We start from the raw sequence: 18,239 nt of genomic DNA, 5'->3' as shown, positions 1-18,239 counted from the left end.
CTTCCTTCTCCAAAGCCTTTGATTGCCTTTTGGCCTCTCCCATTTGTCATGGAATAAGAAGGTAGAGCAAGCAGTGGTGAACACTGTCTGCGTGGCGAGGTTAGGTGACGTCCGGGTCATAGACAGCAGTCAGACACAGTAGAGGCTGGATGATTCCAAGGAGAGGGAACAGAACCGAGGGTAGAAAGGAGAAGCAGGGGCACCTGGGGGGCTCTGTTGGTTAAGCGTCTGCCTTCGGCCCAGGTCATGATCCTGGGATTGAGTCCCCTGTTGGGGTCAGGAGGGCGCTGGGTGGCGGGCACAGGCAAGGCGGCTCTGGCTTAGTCAGGACTTTATAATACCGTGGTTGGGGGAGCTGCAGGCCACCAGGGAGCCCAGTGGGGATCCTTCGAAGCCGTGGTTCTTTAGATCTATAATCAAAACTGGGCGCCCATCTCATCCCTCAGTGGTTGGTTTGTGTCTCTTTCCGGCCAGAAGTATGGGTTTCAGTTGGCCCTGGTGAACACTCACCACAGTGACCAGCTCGAGGCCACCATAATGAAGCCCTTACCCTGCCCTGTGGGAGTGCCCTGTGCACTTCTGGTCTCTCGCAGGGGAGAGCCGGGTCAGGAGCTGCCCAGAGGCCCATGTCTATGTGCTTCTCTCCGCCCCTGTTGGGCTTCAGCTGCAGGGGTGGGGGCGTCTCTCATCAGCTTAGGTCAGTGAAGCCTTGCTCAAGTGTCTGGAAGGTCATTTTAATGTGTGGAAAAAGCAACTGTGAGGGGCGCCTGGGGCCTCTGTCGGTGAAGCGCCTGCCTTCGGCTCAGGTCATGATCCCAGGGTCCTCGGATCGAGTCCCGAGTTGGGGCTCCCTGCTTAGCCAGGAGTCTGCTTCTCCTTCTCCCTCTATCCCTCCCCCCTGCTCGTGCTCTCTCTCTCATGCTCTCTCTCTGACAAATAAATAAATAAAATCTTAAAAAAAAAAAGGCAAATATGAACATCAAATCACACTCTGCCAAAACAAATACTCTAGGCTGCTTGCCTGCGAGGTCTTGGTTCATCTCAAGAATATTTCTAGCCAAACACACACATGAAAAAATGTTCAACATCATTAGCCATCAGGAAATACAAATCAAAACCACCTTGAGATACCACCTTACACCAGTTACAATGGCAAACATGGACAAAGCAAGAAACAATTGTTGGAGAACATGTGGAGAAAGGGGATCCCTCCTACATTGTTGGTGGAAATGCAAGTTGGTGCAGCCACTCTGGAAAACAGTGTGGAGGTCCCTTAAAAAGTTAAAAATTGAGCTACCCTATGACCCAGCAATTGCACTACTGGGTATTTATCCCAAAGATCCAGATGTAGTGAAGAGAAGGGCCATATGCACCCCAATGTTCATAGCAGCATTGTCCACAATAGCTAAATCGTGGAAGGAGCCGAGATGCCCTTCAACAGATGACTGGATTAAGAAGATGTGGTCCATATATACAGTGGAATATTACTTAGCCATCAGAAAGAACGATTACCCAACATTTGCAGCAACATGGACGGGACTGGAGGAGATTATGCTAAGTGAAATAAGTCAAGCAGAAAAAGACAATTATCATATGGTTTCACTCATTCATGGAACATATGGAATAGCAGGGAGATCGGTAGGAGAAGGAAGGGAAAAATGAAGGGGGGGTAAACCAAGGGGGAAATGAACCATGAGAGACTATGTACTCTGGGAAACAAACTAAGGGTTTTAGAGGGGAGGGGGGTGGGGGGATGGGTTAGCCCGGTGATGGGTATTAAGGAGGGCACGTATTGCATGGAGCACTGGGTGTTATATGCAAACAATGAATCATGGAACACTACATCAAAAACTAAGGATATACTGTATGGTGACTAACATATCATAATTTTTTTAAAAAGAATATTTTTAGCCATCATAATCTTGGTTATGATTTTTTTTTTGTCTAGAATAGAGATGAATTCTACAAGTTCCTTTTTCTTCCTCACAAGGAGTTGCCACATTGTCTTATTTATTTATGAGAGAGAGCTAGAGGGAGGGAGGGCAAGTGGGGGGGGGAGCAGAAGGAGAGAGACAAGCAGGCCTTGTGCTGAGCATAGAGCCTGACTCGGGGCTCAATCCCACGACCCTGAGACCATGACCTGAACCGAAATTAAGACTTGTTCGCTCAATGGACTGAGCCACCCAGGCGCCCCAAGCCCAATTTCTTTGTTTAAATGAAAAACAAAACAAGGGGTGCCTGGGTGGCTCAGTCAGTTAAGCCTCCAAGTCTTGGTTTTAGCTCAGATCACTATCTCAGGGTCCTGAGATTGAACCCCGCATCGGGCTCCATGCTGAGCATGGAACCTGCTTGAGATTCTCCCTCTCCCGCCTCCTGCTTGCTCTCTCTCTCTCTCTCAAATAATAAATAAACCTAAAAAAAAAAAAAAAAGAAAAAAGCTTCAGAACTTAATTAATTCAGTACTTTTTTAGGCAACGTTTAGTATGAGTGTTTTGGGCTTCCTCGACTTTTTTGTTTAGCCAAAGGTTTTTTTTTCCTCTCCACATTTTCCCCTGAAATGAAACTCCTGTCCCAAATCTGCACTCCCGTAGGCATATCTAGGACTGTTGACTTTTAGAACTGTTGGTAACATTTGCTATAAAAGTCTGTCATCCAGGGGTGCCTGGATGGCGCAGTGGGTGGAGCATCGACTCTTGATTTGGGCTCAGGTCATGGTCTTGGTGTCGTGAGTTCAAGCCCCGTATAGAGCTCCAAGCTCAACGCAGAGTCTGCTTGAGATTTTCTCTCTCCCTCTGCCCCTCCCCCCGACGCTTTCTCTCTCTCAAATAAATAAATAAATAAATAAAATCTAAAAAAAAAAAGCCTGTCATCCATGGTACCTGGCTGGCTCAGTCAGTGGAGTATGTGACTCTTGATCTCAAGGTTGTAAGTTCAAACCCCACATGGGGTGTAGAGATTACTTAAATATAAAAATAAAATCTTAGGGACACCTGGGTGGTTCAGTCGGTTAAGCATCTGCCTTCGGCTCAGGTCATGATCCTGGGGCCCTGGGTTGGGTTCCCTGCTCAGCGGGGAGTCTGCTTCTCCCTCTCTCTCTCAGCCCCTCCCCCTATCTAGTGCGCCCTCTCTCTCTCTCTTAAATAAATAAAATCTTTTAAAAAATTTAAAAATAAAATCTTAAAAGTCTGTCATCCAACTTATCTGGATGTTCCTCTCAGAGCTCTGCTGGGACTAGGTAGACATTCCTTCTGTCATCTTCGTGCAGGAGTGGACAGACATCAGGAAGACCAGGACTTTGTATAGCATCCGTTATAATTACTTTAGTAGATTAAGCATTTTGAATTTTCTGGTTTGAATATAATAGAAATTATTTCTTCACAATTAATATACCTATTAGGGTAGAAAGGTATGTGCTCTCACATTCTTGAAACAAATGGTGTTTCCCTTGGAGACTTAGAGACATTACCTGAAGTCAGCATGGTGGGGTAGAATTGGGCAGGGAGGTACGGTTTTCTAGATAGTTCTTATAGATCTGGAGATTGGTAGCCCAAATTGGTACATTAAAAAAACCATTTATAGAAAGGGAATTAAAAAAAAAAATTCTCCTGTCAGCCTACTTCCTTCCAAATACTAACATAATTCTTCAATTCCCTTCTTCCAAAGAAAACTGCTGTTTTCGTTTACCTTCATTTCCTATCTACTTATCTTTGGAACTATCCTATCTTTGGAACTAAGTCAGCAAATGCTGCCTCCAAAAGCCCCACCAGCAAAGCAAGGACCACCACTGCCAGGGCTCCCTCCCCCCTCCATGGGGGCCACGAGGCCCCTACCTTCCTTGTTGCTATTTTCACTACGTGACCGCTCTACTGAGATACCATTCACATACCAGACAATTCACCCGTTTAAAGTTTGCTAGTCAGTGGTTTTTAGTAGGTTCACAGAGTTGGGGCAACCATCATCACAATCACACTTAGAACATTTTCACCGCCCCCAAAGAAACCCCACGCCCATTAGCAGTCACTCCCTGCTTCCCCCAACTCCCACAGCCCTGAGCAAACACTCAACTACTTCCTGGCTCTATCGATTTGCCTATTCTCAGTGCCCTGCTTTTCATGCTCTGCCTCTTCCCCAAGGCCCAGTCTTCCTCTCTCGCATCCCAGTCGGAGGCAGGCGACAGCGCAGGCATCTCCAGAGAACAAGAGGAGTAGATAGGAACCCTCTCCCACAAGGGCACGTGCCCCTTTTCTGGCCCCAGGTACCCTGCTCCCCTGCCCTTGGCGCTGGGCCTTTTCTCGGTTTCTGCCTTCTTTCCTCTCCCAGGTGTAGACAGAGGGGGGTTCATGTGGAGGGCAGCTCCTTGTTTGGGGAATTAGGCAGCAGACTGAGCCCACAGCTGTTTTTGGCTCTGTCCCTTAGGTCAGCACTCAAGGCCAGGCCAAGCACAGAGACGGTGCGTGGGGATACACGGCAGCCTCAGGGCCTGTTCTGTTTGTACTCCAGCCTCTGACTCTGGGGAAAGACCTCAGATGGGTTGGGGGTGCAAGAATGTGAGTCTTCCAGGACCCAGGCCTCTGACCTTGAATACGTATCGGATTAAAACCAGAAATGAATAGCATAAAACAAAAAAGCAAGAACAGACTAGTTCTAGCCTTGGCCACTGTACTGAGTAGTTGTATGATCTTGGGGTCATTTTATTGCCCCTGAGCCAGCGTTCACACCTTCTAGTGAGGGAGCTGGGCTGATTGGTCTGTGTGTTGTGTCTTTCAGCCTGTGGGTCCTACAGTCTGCCCTAGAACACAAAATGGTTGTGTAGGAGCTGCCCTTTCTAAGCCCGTTTTCCAAATGAAATATACGTTGGGATTTCTTGCTCTGAGGTTGGATTAGACCTGTGGGGGTTATATACTCTGCTCGTACTTTGCACCCCTCACTCAGTGTGGTAGTTGGCATGTGTCTTAAGCTGAAGGTCTGTTGCAGGCCAGTTGCCCATTTAATTCTGCTGTCTATACACCTAACCAAAATAGATTATCTAAAAATCTTGTGCATAGCCCTGTTGAAACACTGAGTTGGGAAAGGCAAAGTAGGAGGAAGAGGGTAAGAGCATTAATTTATTTCCTTACACATTTTATTTGGTTATGGTTGTTCTCATCATCACGTCATCCTAATAGCATCTGAGATGGTTGTAATTATTAACTACGGGGACTTTTGTTATGCTAAGAGCCCTAATGATTTTTAGACTTGCAAGTTTTTTTCTGTTGAATCACTGAGCTAAACTACTTTGCATGGATAGGAGCAACATGAGAAATGTCTTCGGGTGAGTCTGGGAAAGCAGGAGAGGGAGGAGCGCATGTGCTGAATGGATGGGGGACAGGATGGTCTGGAAAGAATAAGGTGTGGAGAGAAAAGATGAGGCAGGAAAGCCTTACACCATCCATGGTGACCCTTCGGATGATCCCACCAGCCTTCAAGAAACTCTAGAAAAATCACAAAATGAACGGTGTCGCCGGATTTCATATGAAGCTTTCCAGTTCTGGTTGCCAGAGGGACAAAGCAGACAGACGTGGTGAAGACGCAGCTGACCTTTTGGTCACAGTGACAAGACAGCCTGCAAGCTCTGTGGGTGGTCGGGGCCGGGGGGCATTGATATCTGAGGCTCCTCTCTAAGTGTGAAGTCTGGTAGAGCTGGAAAGCTGGATGAGGAACAGCTGTAGTAGAGAATTTAAATGAAAAGCGGATTCTACATTTTACATCTTTCTGAAATCCCATCTCCTCCTCTCTCTTCCCATCACCCCTGCTGTAGTTTAGGTGACCTTGAGATCCCGTCCAGATTGCGTCCCACATCCAGTATTTCCCACACGATAGCCAACATGATCTCTCAAACACAGATCTACCCACCCCATGTCCCTTTGTGTTCGACTCTCACCCACTTCTTTCAGATTATTAATATCTTTCAGATACTATTTCCTCGCCAAAGTGTTCCAGATCAGACCCCTTCCCCAAACATGTAGATTGACACCCGTTTCCTTAACACCCCATAGTCACCTCGTTGGAGCCACTGCCAGACTCTGAAGTAACCACCTCTTTTCTTAGCTAAAGCCCTCATTAGATGGTCAAGTAGACAGCAAGAACATTATTTACACTGTTATATTTACATTGCCTGATGCGTAGTAGATGCTCAAATATTTGAATGTATGATTCAGTAGATGCTATGGAGTCGGCTGGAGGTGTGGTGCCATTGGAGGTGTGGTGACCATGAAGGATAAGTAAGATGTGACTATGCAGAGACAGACACTGGAGACATGAAAACAGGCATAGGAGATGGCAGGTGATTTGATGTGTTTAGAGGACAGAACAAGAGTTGGCGGACCACAGCCTGTAGGCCAACTCTGGCCCCCCACCTGTTTTTATAAATAAAGATTTATTATAACAAAGTTAGGCTTGTTCATTAACACACTGTCTATAACTTTCACAGTACATGGACAGAGTTGAGTAGTTGTCACCATAAAGCCTGAAAAGGCCAAAATATTTACTCTCTGGCCCCTTACGGTACATGTTACCATCCCTGGAATAGAGTAGAAAGGGGAGAGTAGTAGGAGATGAAATGTGAAAAGTAGGTAGGGCCAGATCCTGGAATTCTCAGAATGAAGTGTGAATTCCTTAGTCATATGTTCTGTAAGTGACCATACTAGATTTTTTTAAACCCATTTCTCTTTCCCTTGGTCCTGTGCTCAATAGAAAGTACTCAGTCAGGAACATTTTGTGCCCATTTTCCCTCACAGTACCCTGCCCCTTTTCTAATGCCCCTCACGCTGACCCTGCTCTTAGAGGGAATATTGAAGTTCTCAGGGACTGTCCACTGCTAGGTATGCAGACTGATATATTACACAGACCTAGTTCATATGAATCTGCTCTAATTTCAGCTAGAGAAGAAGTATTCTTAAATTCAGTCTTTCCTGCTCCCCCCCTCCAAAATCTCAGGAAAGGTGGAGCAAAAAGATAAGCTAGGAACTAAAATTAAAATCTTAGGGCATATTGTTTTAAAAGTTGACATTTTAAAAAGAAAGGTATACAAAACCTGATCACCAAGAAAGGAAAACGAGAAGCCAATCTGTCTAATGAATACAGATGCAGAAATCCTAAACAAAATATTAGCAAATCAAATTCAGTGATGTATAAAAAAGATAACATTACAACCAGATTGGACTTGTTCCAAGAATGCAAGGTTGGTTTAATATTGAAAAATCAACCATTGTAATTCAGTTTCATTAACAGAATAAAAGAGGAAAAGCATATGAGCATGTCTCCTCAGTCTCCTCAGCCAGATCATTCTTTCTGTGGGGAGCTGTCCTGTGTGCTCTAGGCTATTGAGCACCCCACCCACTAGATGCCAGTGACACCCACCCAGTTGTGACAACCAAAAGTGTCTTCAGACATTGCCAGGTGCCCTGTGAAGGGTAACATCACCCCCAACAGAGTATCACCCTAATACATAAAGAAAATGATTTGACAAAATCTACAATTATTACATTAAAACCAACATACTCAGCAAACTAGGAATAGAAGAAAACTTTCTTAATCTGATAAAAGTCATTAAAAAAAAAATCTACAGCAGGGGCGCCTGATTGGTTCTGTTGGTGGAGTGTGGGACTCTTCATCTCAGGGTCGTGAGTTCGAGCCCCACGTTGGCAATAAACTTTACTTAAAAATAAATAAATAAATAAATAAATAAATAAATAAAACTTTATAAAAAACCTACGGCAAACATGATACCTAATGGTGAACTGAAAGCTTTCTCTCTGATACTGGGAACAAGACAAAGATGCCACTTCTATTCAGTCGACTTGAGAACCCAGCCAGTACGATAAGGCAAATGAAAACAAATGAATGGGTCGCAAAATTAATGGAAAGGAGGAAATAAAAATCTCTCACGTGCAGACGCCGTTGTGTTTGTAGAAAACTGAAAAGAATCTACAAATAAACTGTCAGGATTACACAGCAAATTAGTTGAATTTACTTATTACAAGAACAGTGTACTTTATATTTCTATATACCAGCAGCAATTAGAAAAATTTTAAAGTGACACCATGACTCCATCGATGGAGCGTGCAACTCTTGATCTCCAGGGTATAGAGTTTACTTAAAAAAAAAAAAAAAAACTAAAAATTATGTTTTTAAGTGACATTTATATTAGCATCAAAAAACATCAAATACGTAAGAAGACATACAATGTCAACTGCATAAAATCTCAGCTGGAAACTCAAGACATTCTTGAGGAAAGTGGAGGAACCAAATCAACGCCCACCCAACGTTAGTGCGTCAGTATTTCCCAGAGTGTGTGTAAACACATAGACTGGAGGCCCTCAATGTGTTTGATTCAGCAGATCGGAGGTAGGGCGCAAGAATTTGTAGTTCTAGGTACCCCATATTGGAGGATTCAAAAAACATTGGGAAATTCAGTTCTCCTCAATTTGAGGAACTTCTGTGTCGTTCCAAAGTCCCAGCAGAGGTGCGTGTGTATATGGGAGTAGGAAACTGACGAGCTGATACTAAAATTTACATGGAAATGAAAAGGGCCAGAAGAGCTAGCACAGACTTAAAGGAGAACAGCAACACTTGGAGGGCTTTAAACTGCCAGATAACGAGACTTACAATAATTAAAACAGTGTTTATGGGGCATCTGGGTGGCTCAGTTGGTTAAGCGTCTGTCTTCTGCTCAGGTCCTGATCTCGGGGTCCTGGGATCAAGTCCTTCTCCCTCTGCTTCTGTCTTTCAACCCCCACCCCTTCTCTTGCTCTCTCTCGCTTGCTCTCTCTCAAATAAAAACTTTAAAAAATAAAAATAAAACTGTTTTATTGGTGTATGAACAGATAATTGTCATAGACAGACATAAACAGACCCCACACGTGTACTGTCACCTGACATCCAACCAAGGCCACCTATAGTGGAGAAAGGATGGTCTTTCCAAGGCCCGGTGCTGGAATAATAGGGTATCAATTTAGAAAACAATGAATCTTGACCTCACGCCACACACATAAGTTCATTCCAGATTAATTGTAGCACTGAACATGAAAAATACTGCTTCTAGAAGAAAACAGGTGAATATCTCCATGACCATGGAGTAGGTCGTGGTTTCCTAAATAGGACCCAAAAAACTCTAACCATGAAACACTACACTACATAACTTTAAGGACTAGTCATCAAAAGACCCTCGTTAAGAAAGAGAAAAGGCAAGCCAGTGAATAGCAGAAGGTATTTGCAACAGATACAGACAACAAATGAGGTTTATCTAGTATGGGTAGTACTATATTTTTTAAAAGACAACTTGATAAAAACAGGCAAAAGATGTGAACGGGCGGGACTTCATAAGAGGATCTCCAAATAGCCACTTAAGTATTATTAAAAAAAAATAATAATAAAGCATGCAACACTGCCTTCTTGGGAGTGGATGGAAAATCACGATGGGACGCTGGCACGTTCCTGCCACAGAGGGAGAGCCAGCAGGCCTCCTGGCGGGAGTGCACCTGGGACAAGCACTTGGGACAGCTGTTTGTCTATGTCTACCAAAGCAGACACATGTCTGTGACCCAGCAACGGTACATGGGTTTATATCTGGTGGGGGTATATTGCTGCTTCTCCCTAGCAGTGCTCCACTCTGTCTGCTGACCCAGCCCATGCCATTCTGTCTGCCCACCGAACCCGGCTGCAGTCAGTCGGCTTGCCCTGAATCCTCCTGCCTTCAGGATTAAACTCATACAGCCAAGCCAGCTTGAGAATTTTGCATGTATTCTTGGGTTGATAATATCAAAAACAAATGAATGCCTTAAACCGGCTCTAAATTCGTGAAGCCTGCAGGTTTTTTGATGGGCCTGGGAATCAGGTGCTTTGGGTGGGCATTTGTGTAACCTCTCAGATCCCAGTGTGAAAAGCACTCTCCTGCACCACCTGGGTCAAACAATTTTTTTTCTCTTTTTTTTTAAGTAGGCTCCCAACGTGGGCTTGAACTCACGACCCTGAGAGCAAGACGTGAGCTGAAATCAAGAGTCAGATGCTTAACCGATTGAGCCACCCAGGTGCCATCCAGCCACCCCACCCCCATTGGGGTCAGCTCTTAATCACGTTTGCTTCTACAACTTTTTTTGTTGTTTTATCAAAGTTTTCACTCATAGAGGGTCAAGTAGTTTCATAGGGTTATGAAAAGCACCGTCCTCCCATTTCCTACTTAGTAGAAGACATGATCTTTTTTCCTTAAGATTTCATTTATTTTTTTGAGAGAGAGGGAGCAAGCAAGAGAGAGAGCACTAACGAGGAGGGTGCAGAGGGAGAGGGAGACAGACAGACTGCCCGCTGAGCGGGGAGCCCAATGTGGGGCTCTATCCTGGGACCCTGAGATCATGACCTGAGCTGAAGACAGACGCTTAACCCACTGAGCCACCCAGGCGCCCCTAGAGAACACAACTTTTAACTCACCCTGTTTCTTTGTTAGTTGCCTTCATCCCTCTCCCACTGTCACTATGGACATTTTCCTATAAATCCTGTCGGTATTTCTAAGTATGCAGATATTTAAGTCAAATTGAGACAGCTCCATTTTTCTATCTGCATTTTTTTCACTTAGCTTATATTCTTTTGAAAACACCATTTATAATATTCCATCCGTGAATGTGCCTCGATTAGTTTAACTACATACACCATTATTATTGGACATTTGGGGTTGTTGCTTGTTTTGTTTGTTTCCTTGCTACAATGAATACGAACATAATTCATATATCTGTGTGTGTATGTGTGCGTATTACTATAGGCAAATGGATTCATAGATACATGCCTTTTCTCCTAACTTTAGTTTCCTGTGGTTAATAACCGCTCGGGTTTTATTTGCTTGCTTCATGTTCTTCACCCTCTGGCGGGCTCTGAACTAGACTGGTTGGTCACTGCACCGCTGACATCTTGGGATTCCCTTTGGCTTTCTCTCATTCTCTCCTGGTCCCCAGCTCCCGGGGCCTTTCTCAGTTTACTCCCTTGTCTAGGGGAGCAACCGCACTCCCCCACCACCCTGCAGAAGCTTCGTGAGAAAGGCATACGCGGGAGTTCCATTGTGAGGCCTCACATGTCTTAAAATCATCTTTATTTTACGATCACCTTCTTTGGGTAAGGCATAAAATTCTAGTTCTCAATTCACTCGGAATTTTGAAGGAATCATGACGTCGTCTTCTGGCTTCTGATACCGCTGACGAGAAGTCTGTTGCTGTTGCAGTTCTTGGTCTTTTGTTTTGTGACCTGATTTTTGCTCTGGGAAGCGTTCGGGAGCTTGGTCCTCAGCATCCCGAGATTTCAGTGATGTGCCCTGATATATGTCTGTTTCATTCTTGTTCGTCAGGTTGTTCTGATGATGACCTTTCCATCTGGAAACTCAGAGCCTTCAATTCTTTTACTTAATTATTTTGATACTTTCTTCCCCTCTACTTTTCTGATTTATCTTTCTGGGGCTCTCATTATCAGATGTTGGCCCTCCCATATTTATCCTCTAATTTTCTTCTGTTCCCTGGTTTTCTTTTGTTTTTTTTAATTGTCTCTTTGTTTTACTTTACTCATTTCTCTACTTTATCTTGGAGGCTTTGGTTTTATTTTTTTAGTTCTGCTGTCCTAGTGTTAATTTCTAAGAGCTGTTTTGGTCCTCCGGGTTTTTTGTCGTTGTTGTTTTAAGAGAAACATATTTTTGATGGATTCAGTATCCCCTCATCTCTCTGAGGATATTAATAGTCATCTTTTAGAGATTGTCATCAGTGCTTCATAGTTTGTTTTTGGAGATTGTTTTCTTTTCCTTTTGGTTTGTTCGGGTATGTCTTTCATGGTAAAGGTTTTTCTCAGCTGCCCAGTGATCCTTCTGCGTGTGCACATGCTTAGAGAGGACGTTGAGAAGCTGATTAGAAATTCTGTGGGGGGGGGGCGGAGGGGAGGGGTTGTTGACTGTGGTCTTCGCTACTGTAGGGGGATCCTGCTGAGCTGCTTTGTTGGGGAACCCGGGGGGTCGTAGGGTCGGCCCATTTGGCTTCATTTACTCTCCGTTTCATGATCCTTCACGATCAGCTCTCTTCAAATCCCTCTTTTACCTTCTTTAAGAAAAAGCATCTAGTTTTCTGCGGGGGTGACCTCATTCCTGCTGAACCAATTCTCTTTCCACTGTCCTCTTGCCCCCAACCCCCCGCAGAACTGCTCTGCACCCCCAGTGCCTGAGCTGGCGGGCGGCGGAGGGGGGGGCCTCCCCTGTCCTCAGCAGGGTGGTTACTGGGATCCAGCAGCTGCCGGCTGGAACTCAGCTTCCCTGGGTCTTCAGAGTTGGTTACTCCTGTCCTGCTGCTGCCTAACTTCCACATTTCGTGGCTGCTGTCTCCTTTCCTATTATTTTCATCTTTGTGATGTGTGCCTTTAAAACAAATAAATCCTGTTGTTGTATCGAGGTTTCCTGAGGATGAGGACATAAATATGTGCATTCACGTCACTATCTTTAATCAAAGGTGTCCCCTCCACTGCTATTATGGGACGACATCTGAGAGCAGTCAGTTGAGAACAGTGTTCCAAGGAGATCTGAAGAAGAGTTATATTTTTTGTCATTGACTCACCAGGAACCATAAGGCTAGAGTTGGGAATAGGTTCTAAGACCCTTTCTTTGCTATAGCTTCTGGGCAGTGTTCTTTTTCACGGAGGTGCGATGGGGAGGGACACGCTTGTCGGTGGGGACCCCATTTAGGGACCTCTGAGAGGGCTGTGGAGTCTATCCTGGGCTCTGCACAGATCCTGACTTTGTCTTATTTTTTCTCTTCCGTGAAACAACTGTTTGCTTTATCCCTTCTATTCCCAATCCCTGCACCTGTTGTGTAGGATGACGAGAGCCTGAAGTACCTGACACATGAGGAAAAGGATGTCATCCTGTTTTTTGAAGAGACCATTGATTCCCTGGAAGACGACTTTGAGGAGCAAGTCCTGTGTGACAGCCACTCTCCGGGGTCTCTGGAAGAGCGTGCTCCCGGTCACTCTGAGCCGGGAGAGGTCATCGATTTAGTGCAGCCAGCACCGGAGGCAGGAGAACCGGAGTGCCTCACGGCTGGGACAGAGGCCGCAGGTGAGGTCTTCCCCTGCGTGTGGCCAGTATGGACGTGGTGGGGCTCGTCGGGTTTCTGCAGGGTAGAAGCTTGCTCTTGGTAGAGTGTCCAACCACGTAGATGCTTTCATAGCATATTAGAAGAGAGCACATGAAGGGAAATTCCGAAAGGGCCAAAGTAAAGAATGAGACTAGCTGGCCACACAAATCAATTCTTATATGTATTAAAAAGGAAAGAAAGAAAATTGGAAATGGCTTCCAGGTATAACAATTCTTTCTACGAAGAAAACGTACAAGGTACTTATATTTCAGCCCTCGGGTTTGATCTCAGGTTTTGGGCAATCTTATACCCCTGTTTCTCTAGCATGATTTCTCAAAGCATGATTTTCTCAAAGTCAGCAGCTTCAGGAAAACAGGAAAAGAGCAGACAAGAGTTTGGCTCAGCATCTAGTAGGCTGTAGGTTTGGAGGTTTGCTTGATTCAGAGCGGCTCAAAGGAGAGGCATGCTTTTTGTCTTTTAAACCCTGTGAGAAGACCAGATGGGGTGGACCAGGTGGGATTGTCTGGTGCTGTTTTTCCTGATTGGAAAAGATACTGGAAATAAACTTGGGCAAGGGGATAAGGATTGGAAGGATGAGGGAGAAACAGAAGCAGAAGTACTTTGGCGCTTTCTACAAAATACTGCCATTTGCCACAAGCCTCTAGAAATAATTTTTCTTTCGTGTGTGTGTGTGCGCACGTGCACGTGCAAGGCCACGTATTACATCGAATTTCACAGACCGGGGTTCTAGACTCCAGAGGTGGAGTTTCGTCTGCAGCCATGTCAGCAAAGAAGAGACTAAGATTTTCCCATTTTTATCACACTTCTTTGAAGTGTAGTTCCTAAAGTTAACTTGAACTGCTGATCCTTTAAAAATGCCAGATCACGTCCTTGTGCCAAGGGAAACACTCACGGAGACCAAGCCGCCCTGCCCATCCGTCTCTAACGGGGTACTCTCACAGCGGTTGTAAGTGCCTGCCCCGGCAAGCATTGTGTGGGAGTCTGAGCATAGGGATACATCAGACGCGGCTTACGGTTCTGCAGCAAAACACAGGTGCATGAATGTAAGTGCAGACAGCACTGGGCAACCTGCCGTCACACCTGTCAAGGGTGTAGTAGAGGCTCAGAGGCCGGCGTATCGAGTTCTACCCGGGGCTGTCTGATACACCCAGCCTGTGTTCGTCTAGAGAAACCTGAGGCAGGGGTGCCCCCCAACCTTCCCGCCTCCATTGCCCCTCGGTAACACCCCCTCCCTAAGGTGGGCTCTTAGTCCCTCCTGGTGCACACGTCCTTAGAAGCCTGCAGGCTCAGTGGGCACCCCAGGGACTGAGCATTCAGACTGGAGTCTCCCGCCATCACCGACTGACGCCTTCTCATCACGTGGTGGTGAGACTCACGTAGGATGTTCTCCTTCACTGGGCCATGGAGTTTAGCTGACAGGATGCTGACAGTGCTGCTGACGTTGGCATTATGTCCCTTGGAGGCCCTTGTCAGTTCAATAAGAAGGAAATGGGATGCATTTATTTTTACCTAAGCTGGTAGCTGATGAGGATTCTGCCTCCTTTTCAGGGGCTGGCCCTGCCGGGAAGGAAGACATTCCCGTCCTTGAAGGCAGGAACCCAGAAGCCAACGGTCCTCCCCCGCCAGACTCCACAGCTCCAGAGGCCCCTCCAGTGCCGCCCACCCAGCCTGTGGTAGCAGTGGCCACGCCCCCCAGAAAGGAGCTGCCGGCTCCCACTCCCCCCGCAGAGCACCCCAAACTGCCCCGCTCCGTTCCCACCCCACTGGTGATCGCTCAGAAAATGTCTGAGAAGTTAGCTGGAAGTGAAGCACTTTCACCCGCGTCCCCCTCCAAGGAGGGCAAGCCTGGGGAATGGAGGACACTGCCTTCGGGAGCCCCTCGGAACGGGGACCCCTTCCTGTGGCACAGACACACAGCCCAGCCCCTGCCCAAGATCCACCGCTTCCCGAGCAACATCAGCGTGACCAACAGCGCGGGGAAGGAGTTCAACAAGACCATCTCCAAAGCAGCCGTCAACGTGCAGGAGCGGAAGGCCCGGGTCTTGGCCAACATCAATGGCGTGTCTTTCCTGACCACGGGGGAAGCGGAAGACCGGGCCCCCAGGGCTGATGTCGCCGAGCAGGGCAGAAGCATCCAGAGCAAGCCAGGCCCGGTCCAAGAAGCCATGTCCACGCGGCCCGGCGGCCACACCGGCACCCAGCAGTCCAGAGGCGTGCAGACAGAAGAGTGCCCGCCGATGGCCAACGGCTTCCAGAGCATCCACGACGTCCTCAAGAGTGAGCCCAGTGCCTTCGTCTCGACTGGAAAAACTGTCACCTTCCGTCCAGACCCGGCGCTTGCCAGCAAACTTGCACGCCAGAATGCCAGCAGGAGCCTTTATGAGCACCGGCAGCCGGACTGTGGCCAGGATGCCAGAAAGCGGTCGGGTTCACTGCCCAGGGCTGTTGGGTTCAGGCCCCAGGGCATCACTGTCCAGTTCTCCGGCCGTGGCTCCACGGAGGAGGCCCGCCGGGAGGCCCTGCGCAAGCTCGGTCTTCTGAAGGAGAACTTGTGATGGAGGATGGGGTGGGGCTGGAGAGGCACGATGGCCAGACCCGCGTGGCCTAACACGGATGTGCTTGCATGAGGAGCAGTGGCCACGGTCCCAGGGCTGTGCCCTGTGGAGGACGAGAGAGGACAGGTGCCAGGACTCCACAGTCCAGGCAGAGGGAGTGGGGACAGAAAGTGCTGCCTGACGCCACTGCCACATCGGAGCAGGACGATCCTCCCGGGAGAGTCCAGCCCCGTATCTTGTCTTCCTTTTTCCAGGAGCTCAGAGAAGAACCCTGACAACCCTAATACCATATCTTTTTTTTTTTTTTTTTGGATTTAGAAGGAGGGTGATTGGGTCTGATTTGTTATTCTTCAGTCTCTCATCTAGACTCTTATCCCCAGGACATGACGCCCAAGCCAGGTTACATTTCTGACATTCAATTATCCATGAAAGGGATCTTCTCTTCCTCTTCTGAGAAAATAAAATGGAAATGCCCAATTTTCATAACATCTCAGAGCATCTCCTTTGGTTTTTCTGTTTGGTTTTCAGGAGTAAAATTTGGTGTTTTAGCCCTAGATGTGCCCTTGCTTTTGGATATAATCTGGTTTGCCCATTTGTTGTTTGTTTTTTGTTTTGTTTTGTTTTTTTTAATTGAAAACTGAAATGAACCCTTCAGAGTATGATTTACTGTAATTTTGAGTTACGGGAGTGGAAGGAAAAGGTTGGATTTGGAAAAGGTGGTAATTTTCATCAGACTACGGGGGCTGTCACTGGGAGATACGTGGGTGAGCGTGTATTGTGTATATACCTGTAGATAATGTGTGTTTATAGAAGTGTGTTCACACGCACATACATTCGTGAGTCCACATCCGTAGACTTCTTAAGACCCTATCAAGTAACTTCAAGATGCAAGCCCTTCCTACTCTCTTGACGGATGCGGCTGTCCCAGCTGCGACGGGGGACACAGAGATGGGTACCTTTAAGGGCACGTCTCCATAATCAAGAGAGCTTCTTGCTCACGCATGTGTTGCTCTGTGCCCGAGGAAGGTAATACTCCAAGTAGGCTTCTAGAGAAGCAAGATAGTTCGTTTTTTTTCGTGAAGAACATTTTTAAGGATGTATCCCCTAATTTTAACCTGATTTCTATTTATCACCCAATTTTAGTTGTGCATGTTCCAAGGTAGCTAGTAAACAGAAGGAAACAAAAACATTCTTGAGATCCCTCCTATTCTGTGAGCAAGATCTCAGGATTAGTTTTAAAGGGGAAAAAACCCCAGCAAACTAGGTTCCACAGTCTGAGAAGAACTGCTTTTCTCCCAGACTGTGTGTTATAGGCTGAGTTGTAGCCACAAGCATTCTTATTAAAACTATTTAAGGCTGGAGTCTTAAGCCTCTAAAAATAGGCTAGGAAGGGCCGCAATTGCAAGTCACGCCCTTTTGTTATTATGTCTCAGCCCCTGTCACAGAATCCATTTCCTCCTGTTGAGTATTATTTAAATTAAAACTTTTAAATGCCCCGTAAAGCATGTCATTCATAGTATTCAATTTGCCTTGTAAGTTACATAAAATGGTTGTCATTTTTTCCCTTAGAACTACAGTATCTAGTGTCTTCATCCCGCCCGTGTCCTCCTGAAACAATCTTATAGATTCTTGAAGGTCTTAATTTAAATAGGTGCTTTGATTCTACAGGTTTTTAAAAGAGTTTTTATTGTACTCTTATTTATGTTGCATTTGTTTGAAGAATTCTGGAGGGCTGTATTACCTTTTCATGAAGTGAGATGCCATACACAGTGTTTAAAAATAGAGGGTCTTGATATGGCTAACATTTTAAATATCCTTTAGATATGAGAATTATCTCTTTTATGCTATCCTGTGACTTCACTGTGATTAAGGTCAACGTGACTATATATTGGTATATTTGTTCTCATAATGACGTTTTGGAAAAATAAATTTAGAGATTTATCTTAAGGATAAACAGCTTTGTTTTTGCATTTTATTCTGGCACTCAGTTATTTTCTTTTAAATGGTTATATCCTTCCCTTGCATTTATTCATAATTATACCGGCTATGATTCTGGCCATTTCTTATGCCCAAAACCCTAGTAATTAAAGCCATGTGTTTTGTACAAGGTTCAAATGATAGCTGTTAATGCAGTAACCTGTATGTGTACGGATCATGTTAACAAAAACATCTAGTTTAGGGGCACCTGGGTGGCACAGTCGGTGAAGCGTCTGCCTTGGGTTCAGGTCATGATCCCGGGGTCCCCGGATCAAGCCCCGTGTCGGGCTCCCTGCTCAGCGGGGAGTGTGCTTCTGCCCCTCAACTCACTCATGTTTTCTCTCAAATAAATAAATAAAATAAAATAAACACCTAGTTTGCAGAGAGGCATTAGTTCCCTTGCCATAACTACTACGTGATAGGACATTCACAAAGGCTCATCTTCAAGAGGATGTTAAGGACCACATTCCAAAGCAAAACCGTAATGAAAAGAAAAGAGGAATCTCAAGGGCCCAGGTTTTTTTTTTTTTTCTTTTCAAAATGATACCTGTAAATC

General features: G+C 45.9%; 1 protein-coding gene across 2 annotated transcripts in view; it reads left to right on the top strand.

The window, feature by feature from the left end:
* Positions 1-17,660, top strand: part of PROSER2 (proline and serine rich 2) — a 42,139-nt gene extending 24,479 nt beyond the window's left edge. For both annotated transcript variants that reach the window (XM_026478635.4, XM_026478634.4), the window contains exons 3-4: positions 12,871-13,111; positions 14,700-17,660. In XM_026478635.4, coding sequence (XP_026334420.2) covers positions 12,871-13,111; positions 14,700-15,706 — 1,248 coding nt within the window. In that variant the 3' untranslated portion in view covers positions 15,707-17,660. The remainder of the gene's footprint in view (positions 1-12,870; positions 13,112-14,699) is intronic.
* The last annotated feature ends 579 nt before the right edge of the window (positions 17,661-18,239 follow it).

Source organism: Ursus arctos, unplaced genomic scaffold (assembly GCF_023065955.2).
Source record: "Ursus arctos isolate Adak ecotype North America unplaced genomic scaffold, UrsArc2.0 scaffold_30, whole genome shotgun sequence".
In the NCBI taxonomy this organism is placed as follows: domain Eukaryota; kingdom Metazoa; phylum Chordata; class Mammalia; order Carnivora; family Ursidae; genus Ursus; species Ursus arctos.
Note: the sequence above shows the minus strand (reverse complement) of the source record. Positions and strands in the feature narration are given on the sequence as shown.